Source organism: Caloenas nicobarica, chromosome 2 (genome assembly GCF_036013445.1).
Source record: "Caloenas nicobarica isolate bCalNic1 chromosome 2, bCalNic1.hap1, whole genome shotgun sequence".
Taxonomy (NCBI): domain Eukaryota; kingdom Metazoa; phylum Chordata; class Aves; order Columbiformes; family Columbidae; genus Caloenas; species Caloenas nicobarica.
Genome location: NC_088246.1, coordinates 8,841,602 through 8,860,870, shown reverse-complemented (window position 1 = coordinate 8,860,870; position 19,269 = coordinate 8,841,602). Strand labels below are relative to the sequence as shown.

General features: G+C 40.4%; 1 protein-coding gene across 1 annotated transcript in view; it reads right to left on the bottom strand.

Annotated features, from left to right (window-relative positions):
• Positions 1–19,269, bottom strand: part of DPP6 (dipeptidyl peptidase like 6) — a 567,251-nt gene that overhangs the window by 170,620 nt on the left and 377,362 nt on the right. The window contains exon 2 of the mRNA XM_065627152.1: positions 6,336–6,450. Within this exon, the coding sequence (XP_065483224.1) occupies positions 6,336–6,450 (115 nt within the window). The remainder of the gene's footprint in view (positions 1–6,335; positions 6,451–19,269) is intronic.

Here is a 19,269-nt window from a genome sequence, read left to right as displayed (position 1 = left end):
AGCACTGGATACTCGGGGAGACCAGGCAGTGCAGAGCAGGAGCTTGGAGCTCACATACAGCCCTGGGCTTGCAGCTGTTTCAGGTGCTGCTTCCAAAATGCCACCCCGAGGAACATGGACACCCTCTTTACCACCATGAGGGCACAGGGACAGGCACAAGCAAATCTCTGTGCTGGAGATTTGGGTATGGGCAAGCCTTTCTCATTCCTTCTTTCTGTGCAGGATGGGGACAAACAGTGTGGTGGCAGGTAGCAACTGAAGCGTGCACACCCAGGGGCCTCCCTAAAGTACACTGAGATTCCTTTACTGTCTCCTACAGTGGGCTGTAAGATATGCAATAGGTCCTATAACGAACTATGAACGACATTAATCTCAGCTGCAATAGGTCCTATAATGAATCCTAGACACCATTAATCTCAGCTGTAGAGCTGGGGAGAAAACAAATAACTAAATAATCAATCAATTAATGATTTTTTAGTAAAAAATTCAGATTTACTAACCTCTCATCTAACAGATAGGTAAGTCAGATAGCTCATTAAGAATGTCTACTCCATTTCTCTGGCCCCAAAGAAGACATTTACAGCGGAAGAATCGCAGAATCATAGAATCATTTTGGTTGGAAAAGACCCTCAAGATCATCAAGTCCTACTGTTAACCCAACACTGTCACTAAACTGTGTCCCTAAGAACCTCATCTACGTGTCTTTTAAACACCTCCAGGGATGGTGATTCAACCACTTCCCTGGGCAGCCTGTTCCAATGCTTGACAGAAATGCAATTGTGGGATCTCAGGTAGCCCACCCTGTCCTGAGCAGCAGTCCCTGAGCATGCCGTAGAGTGTCTAAGCCAGCTGATGGACACAAGTTGTGTCCACACCCAACTGCAGAGACCTTGAGGCCTCCTTGTGTTTACAGAAGGAGCGGATCAAGCATCTGCTACCACCTTTTTTACACTCATGTCCCTCATCCCCAGCAGACCCAGATGGCAGCTGCCAACCAGGGCCTGACAGTGCAGCAGTATTCCAGCAGTGAAGGTGGCACGAGGACTTGCGATTTGAGTGCCAAGTCAGAAACACAGCATCCAATCAGCCAAGATACATGCTGAGAGAAACAAGTGAAAAACCTGCTTGTTTTATTTTTGATTCAATGTTAAAGGTATGATGGGCACCCGGCATTGGTCAAACACTTCGGGTTCATCTGTCTGCACCTCATCTTTGAAGTCAGCACTGAACTGGTACAATCTTGTTCTCCAGAGCACAAATAGAAGAAAGATCCTCCAAGAACCCAGAAAACTCACAAGAGAAGGAAAAAGAGCTATGAACTGACCTTCCTGCCTGTTTTCCCTCTGCAGTACCAATCCTTTCTTTGAAGCTTCCTCTCAACTCCAGCTATGTTCAAAGGTCAGAAGGTTTAAGTCACCTTTGGGTGCCCACTTTCCTTTCTGTCATCCCTGGGGCTCAGCTCCAGGTCAGTGTCAGATGCTTTTCTCACACACCTCTCAGGCTACTGTGCGTTGCAAACATGTGGATGAGTGTCCCTGAACGTCCACCTCTCAGCAGCCAGCATGCCAGGAGCTCCCTTCCCACTTCAGTACACTTGCTAGGTCCCCAGGCAGACCTAATCCCTTTTTCCCCTCAGATGATGTCTCTGTACCCAAAAAGTGGTGGCCAGAGAAGGCAGACAAGCAGCTTCTCTCCCTTCTGTAAAATCCTACTCTATTTTAAAGACATATAATATACATTTATACATAACAATTTTAAACGAAGATGTTACACTTATGCACATCCGGTCACAGGATATTTCCTTGCTCTTCCCAACTAGCAAAAGTCATACTGAGCTTACTAGGTGATGCATTTGGCTGTCTGGCAGCATGCTGTGAATTAATGCTATACGATGACTACCTCAGTAACTTCTCTTAAAAATGTTTCCTATGAATTTTGCAAAAAATTTAATATGGAATTGCATGGACTTTATTTTTTTTAAGCAAAAGGTCAGATTTGAAAGGAGCAAACTTGATGTATATCTCCAGAAAGCTTTAAATATCAGGAACAGATGTGCAAAAAGTCTTTGTTCCACTCCATCTCCAAACAGAGGGGACTAGAAAGCAGCCTTTTTCTAAGCAAAATGTCTAATGGAACATTGGGGAAGGTTTTTTAATCAAAATTTCTGTAGAATTGAGTCCCCTTTTCATCTTTGTTTTTGTGTGTGCATGCATATATGCATAACTATACATTTTGCATATGTTTATATCATACAAATACACACAATGCTGCTAGGACAGGACTCATACAAGGGACATTTGCTGCAACAAGTGAGCAGCCACCAAGTAGGAAAGACTCAGTCCCACACTTTTATCATTTGTATAAACAGGCCTAATAGTTTTTTCAAAAGTGGGTGGAATGTCAGGACACACACACATGGGAAATCAGAGTCCCTCAGCCTTGGCAACTGTGTGTATGTGATGTACTATAGTGTAATTAAATGCAAACTTTCACCAGTTACTGCTTCTTTTGAGAATGTTGTTCTAGAATAACAAAGGATGTACAAGTCATAGAAATGCTGAAACTTTGTTAGGATTTTATAAAATGAGACTTAAGCCTTAGTTAGTAATTAAGCACTGCTACTGTAATTACAATGTCCACTGAACACAAAAAGCACTGTTCTCAGTTTATGAGCAAATCTTGAAGCAGGCTGAGCAACCTGCCCCTGAGAAACCCAGACCAGCAGGGATCTCAGCTTTTCTGCAGCTGAATCCAGAGTTAAAACTTTCTTTAAAGGTTTGGTCTGATTTTTCCTCAATTATTAAAAATCTTAATCATTATCTGCCCTGCTAAGCAAACCTTCCCCATTCCCCACTCTACCACTCACTCTTGCTTTTGCAGGAGACTACTCAGTAGACTACCCCAGTTTTCACAGTATTGGGAAATACCATCATCATGATGCAAGTTATGGGTCCAGTTAACCACTTTTCTTTGTCTGAACATGGACTACAAGACTGCATGCTACACTCTATCTCGTGTATGTCCCAAATTACTCTCTGTAGGCATTGCATGATGTTCAGCACTGGGTTTAGAGTATCTGCATTGCCTGCCTTGGTATTACACTGCAAAATGGGCCTTCAAACCAACAGCAAAGTCCTTAGAGAATAATGGTTTCCCAGCCAGGGAGAGGGCCAAGATAGACAGGAACAAGTAAGGAATTCAGAGGTAAAATGCAAAAGGATATTTGTACTAGTATGATGGCCAGGCTGGACTCCAACACCATCATCAGAAGGAAGATTTAAAAATGTTTGAAGTATTCCCAGGCACTGTGCTCTGCCCTTACCAGACTGCATCACCCCACTTGAAATATTTCCAGGGAAGAGGGGTTTTCTGTTTGTGTTATTTGGGTTGTTTTTTTTTTTTGATGTCACTGTCACACTTGGCAGCAGCTCCCCATGCACACCCACAAAACTGTTTCTCCTCCTTCCTTCACTGTCGTCCTGTCTCTTCCTCACCTCTTGTTCAAGTATCCATCATTTATTTTTCAGTTTGGCTATCATTGGATAAACATTTCTTCTGCCAGTGAACTATTTTATGGCAGGGAAATGCAGACTCTGCTTTTCCTTTTGGACAGGCTCCTCCATCTTCTCCACTCCTATCTTGTTGGGACATGACATCTCCAGTCAGGATTACCAATGTAATACTTTTTACATTTGTCAAACCAGCTTCAGTGTCTCACTTAGTACTGGCTAGTGGGAAATTCCTTTGAAATGAGCCTCCTGTTACTCTCTGCCATAGTGCATCCTAGTAATAAGTTCTGGGATCAGTGGCCCAGAAGAAGACAGAACTAAGCCACTGCCAAGCCACAGCAGCAACCTAAGCTGTTTATTTTACCCTTGGCAAAGTCTCACCATGAAGCAGTCTGGATCCATCATAAAAACAGAAGCAGTACTGAGCTCAGAGTATTTGCACATAGGACACAGCTCTGAAACACCAGCAGGGGAAAAAACAACCCAAACCCAGTTTACCAGCAAACCAGGTAATCAGAGATCTCAAAAACCACGGATGGAAACTTTAGCATAGAAAATGACTTTGCATATTCCTAAGTTTTAAGCTCAGAGACTCTCTCAACAGTGCTATTTGGAGTTGTTGCTAAGTACATACTAATAATTGTGTGATTTATGTGTATACATGTGTGTGAATACATATCCCAAACAGACAATCTATTTCTGTATGCATATGCAAATATAAACACACAAATACACTTGTGAATTTTACTTATAATTGAAGGTGGGTATTTCACTTTCCCACTCCATACTACGTAAAAAAGAAGGCCATCATCATAAGTGATATTTACTTGTGTCTTCCTAAATTAGAGAACATTACCTACAGCATCCCAAAGCATGGTACACCTTTTCTGTCTAGGCACTTACATGGAGAACAGCACTGCAGTATCTATAGTCATAATAGCCATTAGTAGGTTTTATGTGTGATTTTCTCTATGAAGAAGTGTGAATAAGGTTCAGGAGAAGTCTTAAATCAGGTATATAGGGGAGCCCAGAATTGAAAAGAGATCTGCTAAATCTTCACCAGATATCGTTTTGACCATCTTTATAAAGAAATCGTTATTACAGATGTCTTGTAAAAGGAAAGACTTGTGATTTTGACTGTATTTAGGACTGTACAGGTATGTTTATGCTTCTTCCCATGTATCCCTCTATATGGAATGCTGGTCTTCAATGGAAGTGGCACCCATGGTCTCATCTATGCAGTGCAAGCCACTGACAGTGTCTGGAAGCACACAGGTATGGGTTTAGGAATACAGGCTTCGGTGTGCATTTTTGAAAAGTCTGGAACTTAAATTCTGTAAAATAGAAGGCAACATTTCCATACCTAATGGGTAAGGGATGATATTTTTCACTGCAAATAAGTGGTGCCTGGTGTGAGTACAGTCCACAGACCATGCCCCAAAACATCTCAGAGATGAACTGTACTGTCTGAAGATGTTAAATCTGAACTCTAGCAAGAGTAATTTTAAAAAATGATCCTTCATTAAGTTTAATATTAATTTAATTACTTCATTAATCTGGTATGACCATGTGCTTACATTTGCATCGAAAACTTCAGGATAGCATGAAATAAACTGAACATGGAATGACAGTAAATAACCGAAAGGATAATGTAGTGATTGTTTAACTCATTTTCAAATTAACTCAGTGCAGTCCCGCATCCTTGATTTATCACTGTCTCCAGTCTACCATACAGCAGGACTGTGGGACGAGAATTGTTTCAGAGAAGATGGCCCAGATCTGCTGAACTGCATGCCAGTTCACATGCTATGAGCTAGAAATTTCTGCCACACATCCTCTACCTCATTTTTCCAATTCACCATCCTGTGCTCCTCCATTTCCTACGGTTTCATTTCTCCCCTGCCTCCATTGCCTCCCCAGCTCTGTGCTCTCTGTCTTGCTGCCCCCTAGAATCACTGGCATGTACTCATCCAAGAAGGAGCCTCTTCTCCTCCGTGTCCTTCTGCAGGGGACCTTCTGCCTTCTCCTGTGTTTTGTAGCTCCTCACGCTTTCTGACACTGAGTTCTCTTTTCTATGTCTTGTCTCTCGTTTGTTTGTCTTTTCATACTCAGATCACAATCTTCTCAGGGCCGCGAAAACACATTTCTACTCCATAAGTTGGCATGGAAATTTACAGGGCTGTATAAATATGTAATAATCAATAATCATAATGATACCACATTAAAATTCAAGCCTACACCTTTAGCAGCTACTGTAAGAGATGTAATTTACAGAGGTTACATGCACAGAACTTTGCTGAAACTTGGTAAGGGGATTAACTTAAAGAATCCTTTATTGGGAAGTTACTAATTATTTCCTGTGCTTAGGTGCTACTATCTGGCCTATAGTTAACTGGAATTGCTTTCAAAAGCTGAAACACTATGGTCTGATCTAAAACTCAGTCCAGCTGAATGGGGTGGGATTTAGGTGGTTACCATTTTAGATGGTCTAGGATGTGCCACCCAATTGATGGGTGCTGCTCCATGTCCTAAATGACTGCCCTGTGTAGATGTCACATCTAAAACAACACTCCACATCTATGTTTAGTCAACCAGGTTTCATACTTTTACCTTTAGCTCAGCGGCACTGATCTTTGAATTGAAATGCAAAACTCTAAAACAATCTACCTAAGAATGGCCTTGAACTCTGCGCAACATCAGGGTAAAGAACAGGAAGGATGATTCCTTTGATGTTGAATTTGCAGTCAGTTTTCAATCCCTTTACCCTTGGAAGTGTAAAATTACAGAAGAAAAACAGAATGGAAGTGAGTTAAAGGTTATAAATACCTGGTGTCAGGAGTATAACAGAGGTGACAATCAAGGAGCAGATAACGAGAATAACAAGTAAGGCAATTGCAATTCCTTTCCAGTTTCTTTGAGGAGGATTACTCCCCACCAGCTCCTAGAAACATCAAAGGAAAATGAGAATTTAGAAAAGGCACTCAGACAACGAAGCAAACAGCAGAATCCAAACAGCATCTTATGTCTACAGAACCACACCATGCACTCTGTGACTGTGGTGGGTGAAGCCTGTAAGCCAAATACAATTCATGCTGTTATAATAAGTTGTGGTATTAACTGAATCCATCCTGAGTCATATTATAAAACGAATAAATGCAAATCACCCATAGGATGCTTGGTAATGAAACCCACACTTGCCATTGCCTCCTCACACACGGGCGCAGGCTGCCCACACCAGCACTCAGCCAATCTCACTCATCCAAAGCCAATTTCCTACCAACCCTCATTAAGTCTGGGAATAAAGAACCTCACAGTAACTTTCAAGAGACTTTCATAATAAGTTGCCAGAGAAGAATACAGGAAGATAAATAATTTACAGGGTCATGTATGGGGATAAAAATCAATAAAGATATCCCCATGGTGAACTTTTCTGCCTTCCCAGAAAACATCACATCTCGTCAGGCCACCCGCATAGTTGGTAGGTCTAAGTACATGAAGACAGGCTTCATGTCTAGCATATACATTAAATTTAATCACGTCCTTAAAAATTTAGGACAAAAGTTCCATCACTATTCACTGATTAGCTTTGACGCTGTGGTTGTACCATATGTTCTGTCTACGATGTATGCAGCATCCCTGCTCTCGAGACTGAGGTTTTTATGAAGTGCTGTGTTCACATTCACAAGATCTTAAATATTTATTGCACTCTATCCCTTTCAAGCTTTTTTGCTGGATTCCCCTTAGCATTGTGCATTAAATGTGATTTCATGCACACATTGAATCATCCCCAGGAACTGTATGAAATATCAGTACACTCCACTTTCCCGGAAGGCTGAATTCACTCAAGGGACCTTGCCTAGCAGCCAGAACAACTCTGGATGCTCCTCCTCCTTGTCAAGTTCACCAATTTAGAATTTTCGCCTCATTTCCTTTATTATGGGGGATGGTAGGTCTAAGGCAGACCTGGTAGTTCTTTAAAAGATTCTTCTTTTCTTTTTTTAATTTTCTCAGGAAAACAAAAAGGTTTATAAAAGACTAAGTACTTCTGTAATTCAGAGTGTTTCACTTCCTATAACTTTTTCTTAGACACAGCAACATGACCTGAACAGGGAGCTCAGGCAAACCTCACAGTTTTGATTTCGGAAAATACTGGAAAATATTTTTCAACTTGCCCATATCAAGAATCCAAATAATATGTTGAGATTTGTTTCATATATGTTTGGGGATCTATCCATTACAAAGGCTATAAATCTGAAATGGAAAGCCAGGTCTGAGGCATTAAAGACCTGAGGTAGCATCTGTATTTTATTATTTATTCTAGTTCTGGAAAAGACACAGCAGTTCTCTTCCTTCTGGCAAAGAGGGGTAGAGGTTAGCACCTCCTCCACTCCTTGCCTTCCCCTCATTTGCACTTGCCTTTCTATTTAAAATGAAAAATAATTTGAAGGAACAAATTTATAGTTATTATTCTTACTGGAGAAAAGTCTGAAAAGTAGGTCAGGAGCCTTGAGAAATGGAATTTTGCCAACAAGCAAACAGAAAGCATATAAATATTTGCATTTTTATAGCGTCTTCACCATAAGCACGAATACAAATGTTAATTAATTTAGTCTTCTAACACCTTTTTTTAAGGAAACTGTTACGATCTCCCATTTTTCAGTGATGCAAATAGGCTCAACAGAGAGCCTGTAACTTTCCTGGGGTCACATACAACTCAAGAAATAAAGCCAGGAAAAGAATCCAGGTCTTCTTAGCAAGTGACAAAATCTGCTTCCTTTCACAGCAGGGCACAGTGGGACCTAAAGGGATGACAGAACTGGGGAGAAGCAGCTGAGGTACTATGGTGCTTCTACCCAACCAAGCCCTAAGAGTATCTGAAGGATACAGGTAAGACAGAGGCAGCACTATAGGACTGATAGCAACAGGCATATTCCTGAAAATAATCTAACTCTCCCACCAGAAGTAGTTTTAAAACTGAAAAAAAAAAAAAAGTTCACAGATTTGAATTAGATCTACAAACCCAGATGTAGTTCAAAAGCATAAAAAATCTTGCATTAAGTGGGGTGTCATGATAGACCCATACACATGCTTAAGCTTTCAGGATATCAATACTTCCACTGAATCCATTATCACATCATAATCCCATTAGTTCTTCAGTCATCCAATCAATATTTCAGCAAAATCACAACAAATAAGACTGGGGATTTCTAGTCTATCAAGAGGAGGAAAACTGTTCATGAACAAACTTTGGGGTTTAACACACTGCAAGGAAGCAGAAAAGAAAGTTTTCACTTTATTTTCAAAATTCCATCTGGAAATTCCCCCTCATAAAAAGCAAGAAGACATGAAAGACATTTCAAAGAAAGGTAAACAGTGTTATTCAGCATAGGCTTGGAAAGCACCTCTCTTGGTTCTTCTCCATCATTTCAAGTCTCTTTCAATAGAATAACTTATAGCAAATTTGCTGCACAGACGTCATACCATACACATGCGAGCACCACTATCTTATGTCTTTCCTATCGGTATTTCTGTTCATTCCAGACAGATGTTGCTGTGTCACTGTGACCAGCTTTTGCTTCCAGGAGATGCCAGCCTCATTCACCAGTCCCTGACACCCCATGCCCTTGGCAGCAAACTCCCAACTCTTAAACAGGCATCCCCACAAGTGGACATCAGCTGCCTGTTCACATCGCTCAGGAAATTCTCTGTGCCTGGGACCCAAGCCAGGAAGGTGTTTAATTAAGCCTTAGCCAGGTACAGATCCAAGCACATAAATAATGTTCTTGAAGTGCCATCTCAAAGGGTTTGTTTCCAACATGCAACACAAAGCTATAATTTGCCCATTCCTGAAAGATCCTGCCTTGCAGGTGTAAAGACAGAGATTTAAACTGATCAGCAAGCAGATACCTTCATGAACCATAGCTGTTAATCTTTAAGATACCTCTTTGGTTTTAATACTGAAATCTGAGCATATCACACAAATGGAAATAAACAAAGCACACACAATTTCTGCTCTGACAAAATGATTCTACTGAAAACTGTATAAAAGGGAACATTAAAACAAAGTTACACATTGGTAGAAGTCACCTGCTCTCTTATTCTCCTGAAGAACTAACACGACTCCTGCATGACCTCTGCAAGCAAGCTAGAGACCTTCAGCCTGTTTTTTCTCCTTTTTTTCTTTTTCTGCTTGTTTTCCACGCCCTTCTTTCTCTTACATAAAACCTTAATTGTTTTTGGATTAGGAGGGTAAAACAGGTGTTACCACAGGTTTTAACATAAGCACACTTCATTGATGCTGTATATTCAAAATTGTAAATGTTATCACTTTCATCTCCATTTATGATTGAAAAATAATGCTACCCAACTGTGAAGTTGACTTTGAAGCCATAAATCCAGGCATCTACAGTATTTTAAGACTCTAACATACAGAAATGTGATAACATATTTTCTTGCCTCTAGAAGAATCACTGTAGTGACATGTTATGTATGAAGGTTGGATGTGCTCCAACCCAAGATGCTGTCAACAAAATTATTTCTGGCATGTTTACTTGAAACCTGCCAAAAGTCTGCCAGCATGGCAGCCATACGACAATAATAGAAAAGCTTCTTAAAACAAATACTCACCAGACACAACTTTTTTTCTTTTTTTTTTTTTTTTAATAGCCATATCCATATTGCTAAATTTAAAAAGGATGATATAGACATCACTTGTAAAGTGTTGGTATTATATAATAAAAACTATACATCCTGGACCAAATTTTCTGAAGGATCAATAGTGGGATGGTCATGATGGGCCTCATAGTTGTTTTCAACAGACTCGTAACTTTTGTGCAACAACAATGAAACCTAGTTGTGTTATACTGGAACATATACATTCCAGACACATGTGCTGGATGTGAGGGCCCTTGTTTAAGCAAGTGACACCGGGCCACGGCTGCAGATAGAAGACTGAGCTCTCCTCTCAGTTACATCAGTGTAAATTTAAAACAAACAAACAAAAAGGGTATGAAACAAGCATAAGCAAGATGTTTTATTGGCTTCAGAGGTGGTAGGATGGGGTTTATAGCAGTGGTTTTTGCACGGTTTCCATACTTGCCACTCTTGCAAGCTCTGCTTCTTGCTTTTTTTAAATTTGTTTCTAAATTTTAACTAAGTAGCCTGAAATGCTCAAACACACTCACGAAGACAATGAACGAAAAATCTTCTAGTAAGCTTGTAAACACAGTTAACTGAAAAATATGTATTCTACTTTCAACTCCTGCTACCTTGTTCCAAATTAAGACTTCTGCCTGACAACATAACAGTGAGTGCAACCTCTCTGGCAAATCAGCTCACTCATTCCAGAACATGATGCAGAATAAAACCTTTGCTGAGGAATTAAGGTGCAGGAACACTGCTGTCCATGGCAAAAACTCCTATGATGTTCAGTGGAAAAACAATCCTGCTATTAATTAGTTCTTTACAACACAAAATTGTTGCAGATTAGAGCTGCTAAACAGTACAACAAATGAGATAGAGTGGGTCACCCATATGGCTGGATAATTAACTTTGTGTTGCAAAAAAGAAATATTACTTGAAATGATAATGGCAGTAAACTAGATGCATTGCAGTGGTTACAGCAGGTTGTTTGCTGAGACCTCTGGTTCTATTGCTGATCGATACTGCCTTACTGTCGCATCGCACTCCTCTGTCTGCCCAGATCCTCTGCCGCTCTCCTCCCTTACATTTAGGATGGAGGTTCTTCATGGGCAGGAATCATTTTTGGTACCCTGCCTGTCACAGTGGAAACCTCAATCACTAAAGAACTTAGCCAGTATCATAATATAGATAAACAACAATAAGCATGTAACTGCATCCTTCTCACCTCTGAATTCAAGCTGAGTTACTTTTGTTTGGGGCTTTTGATTTATCTTCTTTCCTTTCCTTCTCTTCCCTCCACTCCTGCTGCTGCAAACCACCTGGAGCTGAAGTGTGATGCTGAATAGCAATCGGTTTGCAGACAGACTCAGAGAGCCTAAGCCTGAGGCTACAGAAAGCTCAGTTGTTCAGATGCTAAAGGTGACACTTTACAGTGAGAGAAATAAAAACTTGGTATGTTTTTACAAATTAAGCATGGCATGTATGTGGGCTTTCCTGCAAAAACCCAACAGAAAGATTCAGAGGGATAAAACCATCCTGCCTTCTGTGGTGATGAAAGACAACTATGTTTTACTTCATCTTCTGTTGATAATAAATGCTTTTACTAATATGGAGAAATGACTTAACAGTAAACATTTTTTCTGTCTACTCCCCAGCACCATGAGAAAAATCTTTTACCCCGAACACAATGCAAAACATTATCCCGCCCGGCATTTCTGGGAGGATCTTTTACGAATACCCTAAAGCCACTCCTTTTGGCCCTGTGGCTCTATCTCCTCTCACCATTTTCTGCAAAGTGAGCATACGCAAATGCTTTGAGGTTGGGCATTAATGGAGGGTTTGAGAGTGACTGAGGAAAAGGCTGTATCCAAAACACTCAGCTCTTTGTAAAAATAAACATTGCATGTTTTATGCCTTGATGGAGCTTTCAGTCTTACATGATCCTGTTACAAAGCCAACAGGAGAAAATGAATGCCACTTGCACCTTATGCCTAACTGTTAGTTCTAATAGATGATGGGTCTTCCACAGTTTTAGAGCAGAAGGCACCAGATCCTCATCTAGCATTGACTGACACAGATCATTGGCTCCACTGGAGCAAAGCCAGTCTGTGTCAGCTACAAATGAAAGCCAGTGCTACTTCTAAATTTAAAAAAAATATGTAAAAAGATCTAAATACAGTAATATCTGTGATTTCTAGCTGCACTCTATTGCAGAAATGGATATTTAATAACTTCACATCATTTTTATGAGCATTATGATGAAACTGTTTTGGATCTCCTCCAGACCTAGCAGCACTAAAAGATTAATTTAGCATCTCTATATTTTGAACTGGCACCTCAGGTGACTTTTGTACCTGAGTATAGCAACCCCACTGCAACATGCCACTTCAAGCATTTCCAAATTATTCCTAGTGGTTAGGGATAGAGAGACGATGTGGACTTTCCAAAATAAATTAGAAATTGGGAATGTGAACTCTGAAGTTCTGCCAGAAACCTATTCTTAAGGTGACAAAAACTCAAGCTGAGAACACCAGCTGGACCTGTTGCACTAAGGGTGTTTCCTTCCAAGGTCATAGCCATCTTCTGATTCATGGCCAGGAGAAAGGAGATGGCAACATTGTACACATGTACACCACACAACACATGTGATTAGAGATACTTTTAGCCAAGAACTGTGATGGTCTTGATTTAATGTCGTCTTATTAATCTTCTTCACGTTTCCTCCATCCGTTTGGTTTGTTCATATGCTGTAACTGAGATGTTTTTATAGCACCTGGCGCAATGGGACTGTGAATCCTCACAGGGGCCCTTAGCTGCTACTGTAATTCGAGTCATAATTAAAGATCCATTCCCAATAGTGACAGAGCCCATAAAATCAACAGCATTTCTTTGATTTTATTTCAGTGTGTGATATAAGCACACACATTCATCCACTAAAAGAGAACCAAATCATCTCCTCTGGTGAATTATCTGCCATGGCAGCAGTAAAACTTGGTTTGACGCTTAGAATTTTATTCCATGAGTCTGTGTTATCATCAGATCCATGAAAAGGCTTGGCAAGCCCAAATGCCACAGATTATATCGCTGATCCCAGGACCCTTCTATGCCACGGCACTTGCTTAGCTCCTGTTTTTCCACGATAATGCTCTGCCAGCCTGGCTCCCTCCAAACTGAGACACAACACACACATAAGTCTTGAAACAGCTCATACCCATGCAGAAAGCATCTGCAAAAGGTGATGTTGCCAAGGCATGCCAGGATGACATCTCTCTACTCTATTTCTTGGTGAATTATGATCTCAAGAAATGGGAAAAGGGGCTTCTCGTCAAGATTTGAGAGCCTGGAAAAAACACCTCTCAGTTTTGTCATCTCCACTAATTTCAACAAAATGCCATTCTGCTTACATTTGTAAAAAGGCAATTAAAATTTTTAGTGAAACTATATTTCAGGAAAAGAAAAGAAAAGGGAAAAGAAAAGGGAAAAGAAAAGGGAAAAGAAAAGGGAAAAGAAAAGGGAAAAGAAAAGGGAAAAGAAAAGGGAAAAGAAAAGGGAAAAGAAAAGGGAAAAGAAAAGGGAAAAGAAAAGAAAAGATCATTCAATTTATGACTGAACACCAAGGAAGAATTTGTGATAAGGGAAGTAGTGAGGTGTTTAATCTCCCTGGGTAGAAAGGCAGCATTAGAAATTCTGTATAATATTCTATTTTACTAACTTCTAGGCACTTTTTTTCCCCCTGTAATCTAGTTTGTAAATAATTTGTTTCTAAACAGTACAGGAAAGAAAACACGAGGTGAACAAAATTTAATTCCTGAATAATTTTCTTGGGAACAACGTGAGAAACAGCCAAGTTTTGAGGTCGTTGTGCTGCAGAGACAGTGGGAAGAGGAATACAGAAACAGTGTGTACAGCAGGGGGGAAGAAAACAGGTTTAGCGATTTCATTTTGCACTCTCCTGAGGTGTCCATCAAACTGAGGATGCAGAAATTGCACTGCGTGCTAGGAAAGTAAAAATCACCTTGCCAGGTTACTTGCAAACACTTCTGTGATACAATAATTATATGAATTCATGTGAGAATTAAGGCAGCTGGGGCCTAGGAGAGGATTACTCCTCCATTGGTCAACGTAACATAACTCTCATTAACACGCAGCAAAGTTTTGTGTGCATATGGGGAAATAAGAAAACAGAAAGAAAGAGAAAAGCACCCTCAGTCCAATCTACCATGACAACCACCATCTAAAATTAGTAGCTGAAATTCATCAGCTGCTTTTTGTTCAAAATACGTTTCTGTCATCATCACTTCTTACAGGACAATGGGATTTCAGATGAGGTCCCTGGCTGGCATGAGGGCTGCGAGGTGACAGGTCTCGAAGGTCCCATGGCCATGGGAGCAGTTGGGTAAACCAGGTCAGAGAAAGGATTGATGCCCCCGAGTCCTGGAGTTACATGGGGAAGAGAGGGACACAGACAGAGGATGGCATGGGAAGGCACTGCAGGGAGGAGGAGGCTTTCTGGAGAGAGATAACATCTGATCATAGCCCATAATAATGGGGTTTCTAAAGTGATGAAAACTACCTGAACCTCCATGATGAGACACAACAAAAAATTCTTTTACATACTCAGCCAAGAAAAGTGTCAAAACTAACAAGCACATGATGATAAAATCTGTTTTGTGTGCTTACTAAAACACTCTCTGAATTCAGTAAAACAAAGCAAAACCAACCAAACAAAACTCCCAAACCAACCAAACAAACCAACCAACTCCAAACAGTAAAAATCACATATTTCTGTCCTCCATGTATTTTACGTAAAAGTTGAGCTCAGCAGGAAAAAAAAAGTCCCTCAATCCCAGAAGGATCTCACAAGAGCAAAATGCTTCTCCCCATTTCAAGACAGAACCCACTCTCATAGAGGTCAATAATAACATTTTTAATAGTATGCCTGAGTCACTTAATCTTTTCCATATAGCATAAATGAATCACATTATGGTGCTGGATTTCTCAAGCATATGAGTATCCTATTAAAATCAAAGTATAGTGTAGGAGGTGTGCAAAATGTAAGCTCCAGAGTTATTCTGGATTCTAAAATTCACATATTTTTATACATCCTTTATTCAACTTTTATTTCAAACACCAATCATTTACTGTTTTGAAAAATACAAATTGTTTGATGTATGGATGTTTCAAAGACAACACTATTGCATTATTCATTACTGTAGAAATATTTATATTAAAATGCTAATGGTATTTTAATTTTACCTTTAAGAGAATCTTAATTTTCTGTTGTTTCTAGGATCTAAGGCTAAAACACTCAACACTCTAATGCTGTGCTTGCATCTGTAGTACATAGCTACGATTTTAATGGAAAACTACAGAAGGAATATTCTCCTTTGATACAAATTTTAACAATGTCGAGCAATGGAAAAACAATGTGTAAGTGTGGATCTGTACTTTACACAATGTTTCTAAATGAAAAGTCAGTAGCAGTTCTTTGAGTAGGACATGCAATTGAAGCTTTTCTCTCCCAGCTAAATCCCCTTCTCCCTAGCCTGTACAGCCAGGATCTTTTCGTTTAGTCTCCCCTTCTTCTCATCTCCTGAATTTTCCATTCCTAGTTTTGCAAGTAAATACAAACGAGCAAATTAAGCAAACTCAAATCTCTTCTCTTGTCCCAAGGGCATTTGGCAGAGCACACCTCTCACCCAAAACAGCCAAACCCTCTTACCCTGCAGTCCAGCACAACTGTATCACAACTTCTTTACCGAAACAATCCCTGGCCTGCTCTGCACCCCAGGTTTTCTGTGGCAGCCCTGGGACAGTCCTGCTGGTAATGGGCCAAAACCACACCTGGGAGCATGGTCACAAACGATGCCAGCGATCACCTGTGCTTGGTCCCCAGCACCCCTCCAGGTTCCTTCACCGTATAAATGCAGCCCTAAACTGCACCTGAATCTCAAATCCTAAACCTAAGCTACAGTCTACAACTCACCCCCAGTTCTGTGCTTCTTACTCCAAAGGAAAAGTTGTTTGCTTGTGCTCATACCATTACTCACACAGAAGTAAGGAGCAAGGGAGATAAAAGTGAAAGGATGGCTGTCTTTTCCATTTTTATAATGTAAACTATTTATTTCTGCCTAGCAGCAACTCGTGCTGACTTCGTCAGTGTGGCTTGGATGATGAAGCAGAGAGCAGAGTCCACAGACCATGAGGCTGTCCTCAGAATAGCTGGGAAACAACTCCATTCTCCTCAAGGGACTTGCTTAGGCTTTTCACAGGTATTCTTGAACCAGAAACCACTTCACAACTATCCTGATTTGATCTTCATGAAGCTTTTTTTAAAAAGTCTTAATTCTCCCCAGCCTTTGTCCAGCTCTATCTTAGGAAAACCATGGTGTGAAGAATTACAGCTCTTTGAAGGGTACCCGAGCTTTTGGCATGAGGTGCCACGGGCTGGCTCATCAGCGAGTGCTGCTGTCAGGCAAAGGGACTCCAAGGTCTCCAAAGGTTTACGAGTCTTATGCTTGGCCTGTTTTAATTGATTTCTATTTTTACTAGGGTTCTCACAGCACATTGCAAATAGCTTTGCAAAGTCATTTATTTTCATTTTCAAAACTTTCTGGGCAGCAGTAAACACAACCAACAAACAGTAATTTTTCCTCAGGAAAGCAAAATGCCAAATTTCTTTCCCATACTGAGCTGTGTTAACTATGGCACAACACCACAGGAGCATGACTCCTTCCATTGAAAGAACAATTTTCTTTCTCATTTTTCATTTGAAAGAAATATCCTTAATTCAATACAATCCTGAGACTCGCTAAGTGAATTGAAGAATGTTATATCCACATTCCCACTCAAAAAAAAAAAAAAAAAGCAAAACTGACAGACACACAAATTGCTATTTTTTTTCTCCCAGAAGATCTATTTCATGAGGGTCACTGCCACTCAGCAGCAAAGCCACTTCATTATCACAATCATTTTTAATCTCCCTGCACAATTCATGTTAGCATTTTAACAGCAGCGACAAAAGCATCTCTTCTGCTGAATCACGCTGCTGGTTTATCTTTCTACTTTTCACTGGTTTCAAGCTGTAAAATTTCCTCTGTAATCAAAATTCTCCTTTTAATTTTGTGACTCTCTCACTTCTGACATCAAAAGTGAGAGAGTGCGGGTTGGAAAGGTCTCCTTTGTATTCGAAACGGAAGTTAAATGTAGGGATAGCGTATTGATTTAAATGTGCTGTAGGATTTGGAAAAAAAAAAATCACCCAAGCAGACACAATGACTTCTGTGTGGCAACTTCATTGCATCCCATGAAAATATGCTCCAGAGATAGGAAGCAAAAAGACAAGTATACAAGAAAGGAGTTTCCTACCTGTGCCACAGCAACCTGTTATTCTCTCAAGAAGCAGGGTTTCGTTTCTGAAATTAAGTGGCCTCAACAGACTGAGCAGGGGCAGACATGCCCATATTTCCTTACAGTGCTCAGCAGAGCTTCAGATCAACTCCAGATTTAAACACACCTAAAAACGTCCTTAATCTTCATCTCCCCGTCCATCTCATCCACTTTGCAAGACATTCTAAACCCATGTGATGCTGAAACAAACCTTCCAACACGGACTTCCTTACCAAGTACTCCACCTAGCCCTCTCATGTGGTGCTGCAAACACCACATTGCACCATGCACAGGCCAATGTCCTCAGAGGTGTTCAGATCCTTAATTCCCTGTGACTGCACCAGGACTCAGGCACAGAAACACTCCTGAGGACCTGGGCCATGGTGCCTCTGTTCTGCCTATCTAAATTCAAAGATAAAACTCTTCCATAACTAATAAAACAGTTCAGAAGTGATCAGATACGCAGCAGGGAGTGAAGGCAAATGATGGGTCCTGGGACACTGGTATTTTTAAAGAGAGAGAAGAGCATTAGCAAAGCCAGGATTTCATCTACCATGTGAAAAATCTGCCCAGGGCAGAATGGGAACTCTACCAATTAATATAATCTACAGATGTGTCTCTCCAATAAGCAGAGTTACAGGGATCATTTTTCTTTGACACACACCATCAGGGAATGAAAAGGTTAATGTAGTGTATATGAGTGCATTTTTTAAAATCAATTTAAGGGAATTTTCTCTGCTGTAAATTAGGCTCTGGTACCAGGGAAAACCACCAAACTCAAACTAAGAAGAAGAAACAAAATAATTTAATTTAAAACTACATTGTGATTATATTGCTCATTAGTGCACATCCAAAAATCAGTAACATGCATTTGATTTTTACCTTCTTTGATTACAAAAAGGCTATTATCAGTGAAAGATAATGTTGAATCATAATTAGAAGCAAGACTCTCCATCCTACCAGCCTGCTCAGCTCAACATTTTCTGTAATGCAATATACAGTCATTTTGGTCAGAAATACCATTTGCCAACTCTCCTCACATTCACGAGATTACGATCTCTCTACCTCTGGTCACATACGCTTCTGTATACTCAGAAAAAAACAGGGTTTGGCTTCTGAACTCCAGTCTTCCCATTCAGCAAGACCTTACATTGGCCGAGCTGCAGCTGAAGACATGAAGAAATTTAAGGGCAAAAATGATGAAGCTATTTGACTCGTGGTATCTTTACGGAAGATCTGAACCAAAGTTTTCAGGTTTCCACTAATATTAACTGACAGCAGAGTAAACCTCAGCTGAAATCCTGCTGTTTCAACAGGGCTAAAGCAGTTCCCATATCTTGATGGCACTCTCACAGGATCTCAATTCTCCATTGTCTGACTTGCAAACTATGGACTCCTCTTCCTCTCAACTATAAGTAGGGTATCTTCCAGCAGTACAGTGACATTCACACTCAAAGCTATGATAAGAACATGTCCTCGAGGTGACACAGCTCCACATGATGTTTCCCAAAACTACCACCAGTCATAGCTCTTGTGCTCTTCTCAAGTGACATTCGCTGTCACCAAACTCAGGAGCTGAAAGGTGGCGCTGAGGACAGCAAGATTTTATGACATGTTCCACGTCAATGAAGTGAAGAAAGAATATAACACAACTGATCTGTGCTCATACGCTGGCTGCTGTGCTGGTTGCCAAAAGATAGCAGCAGCACAATGAAGGGACAGACAGGTC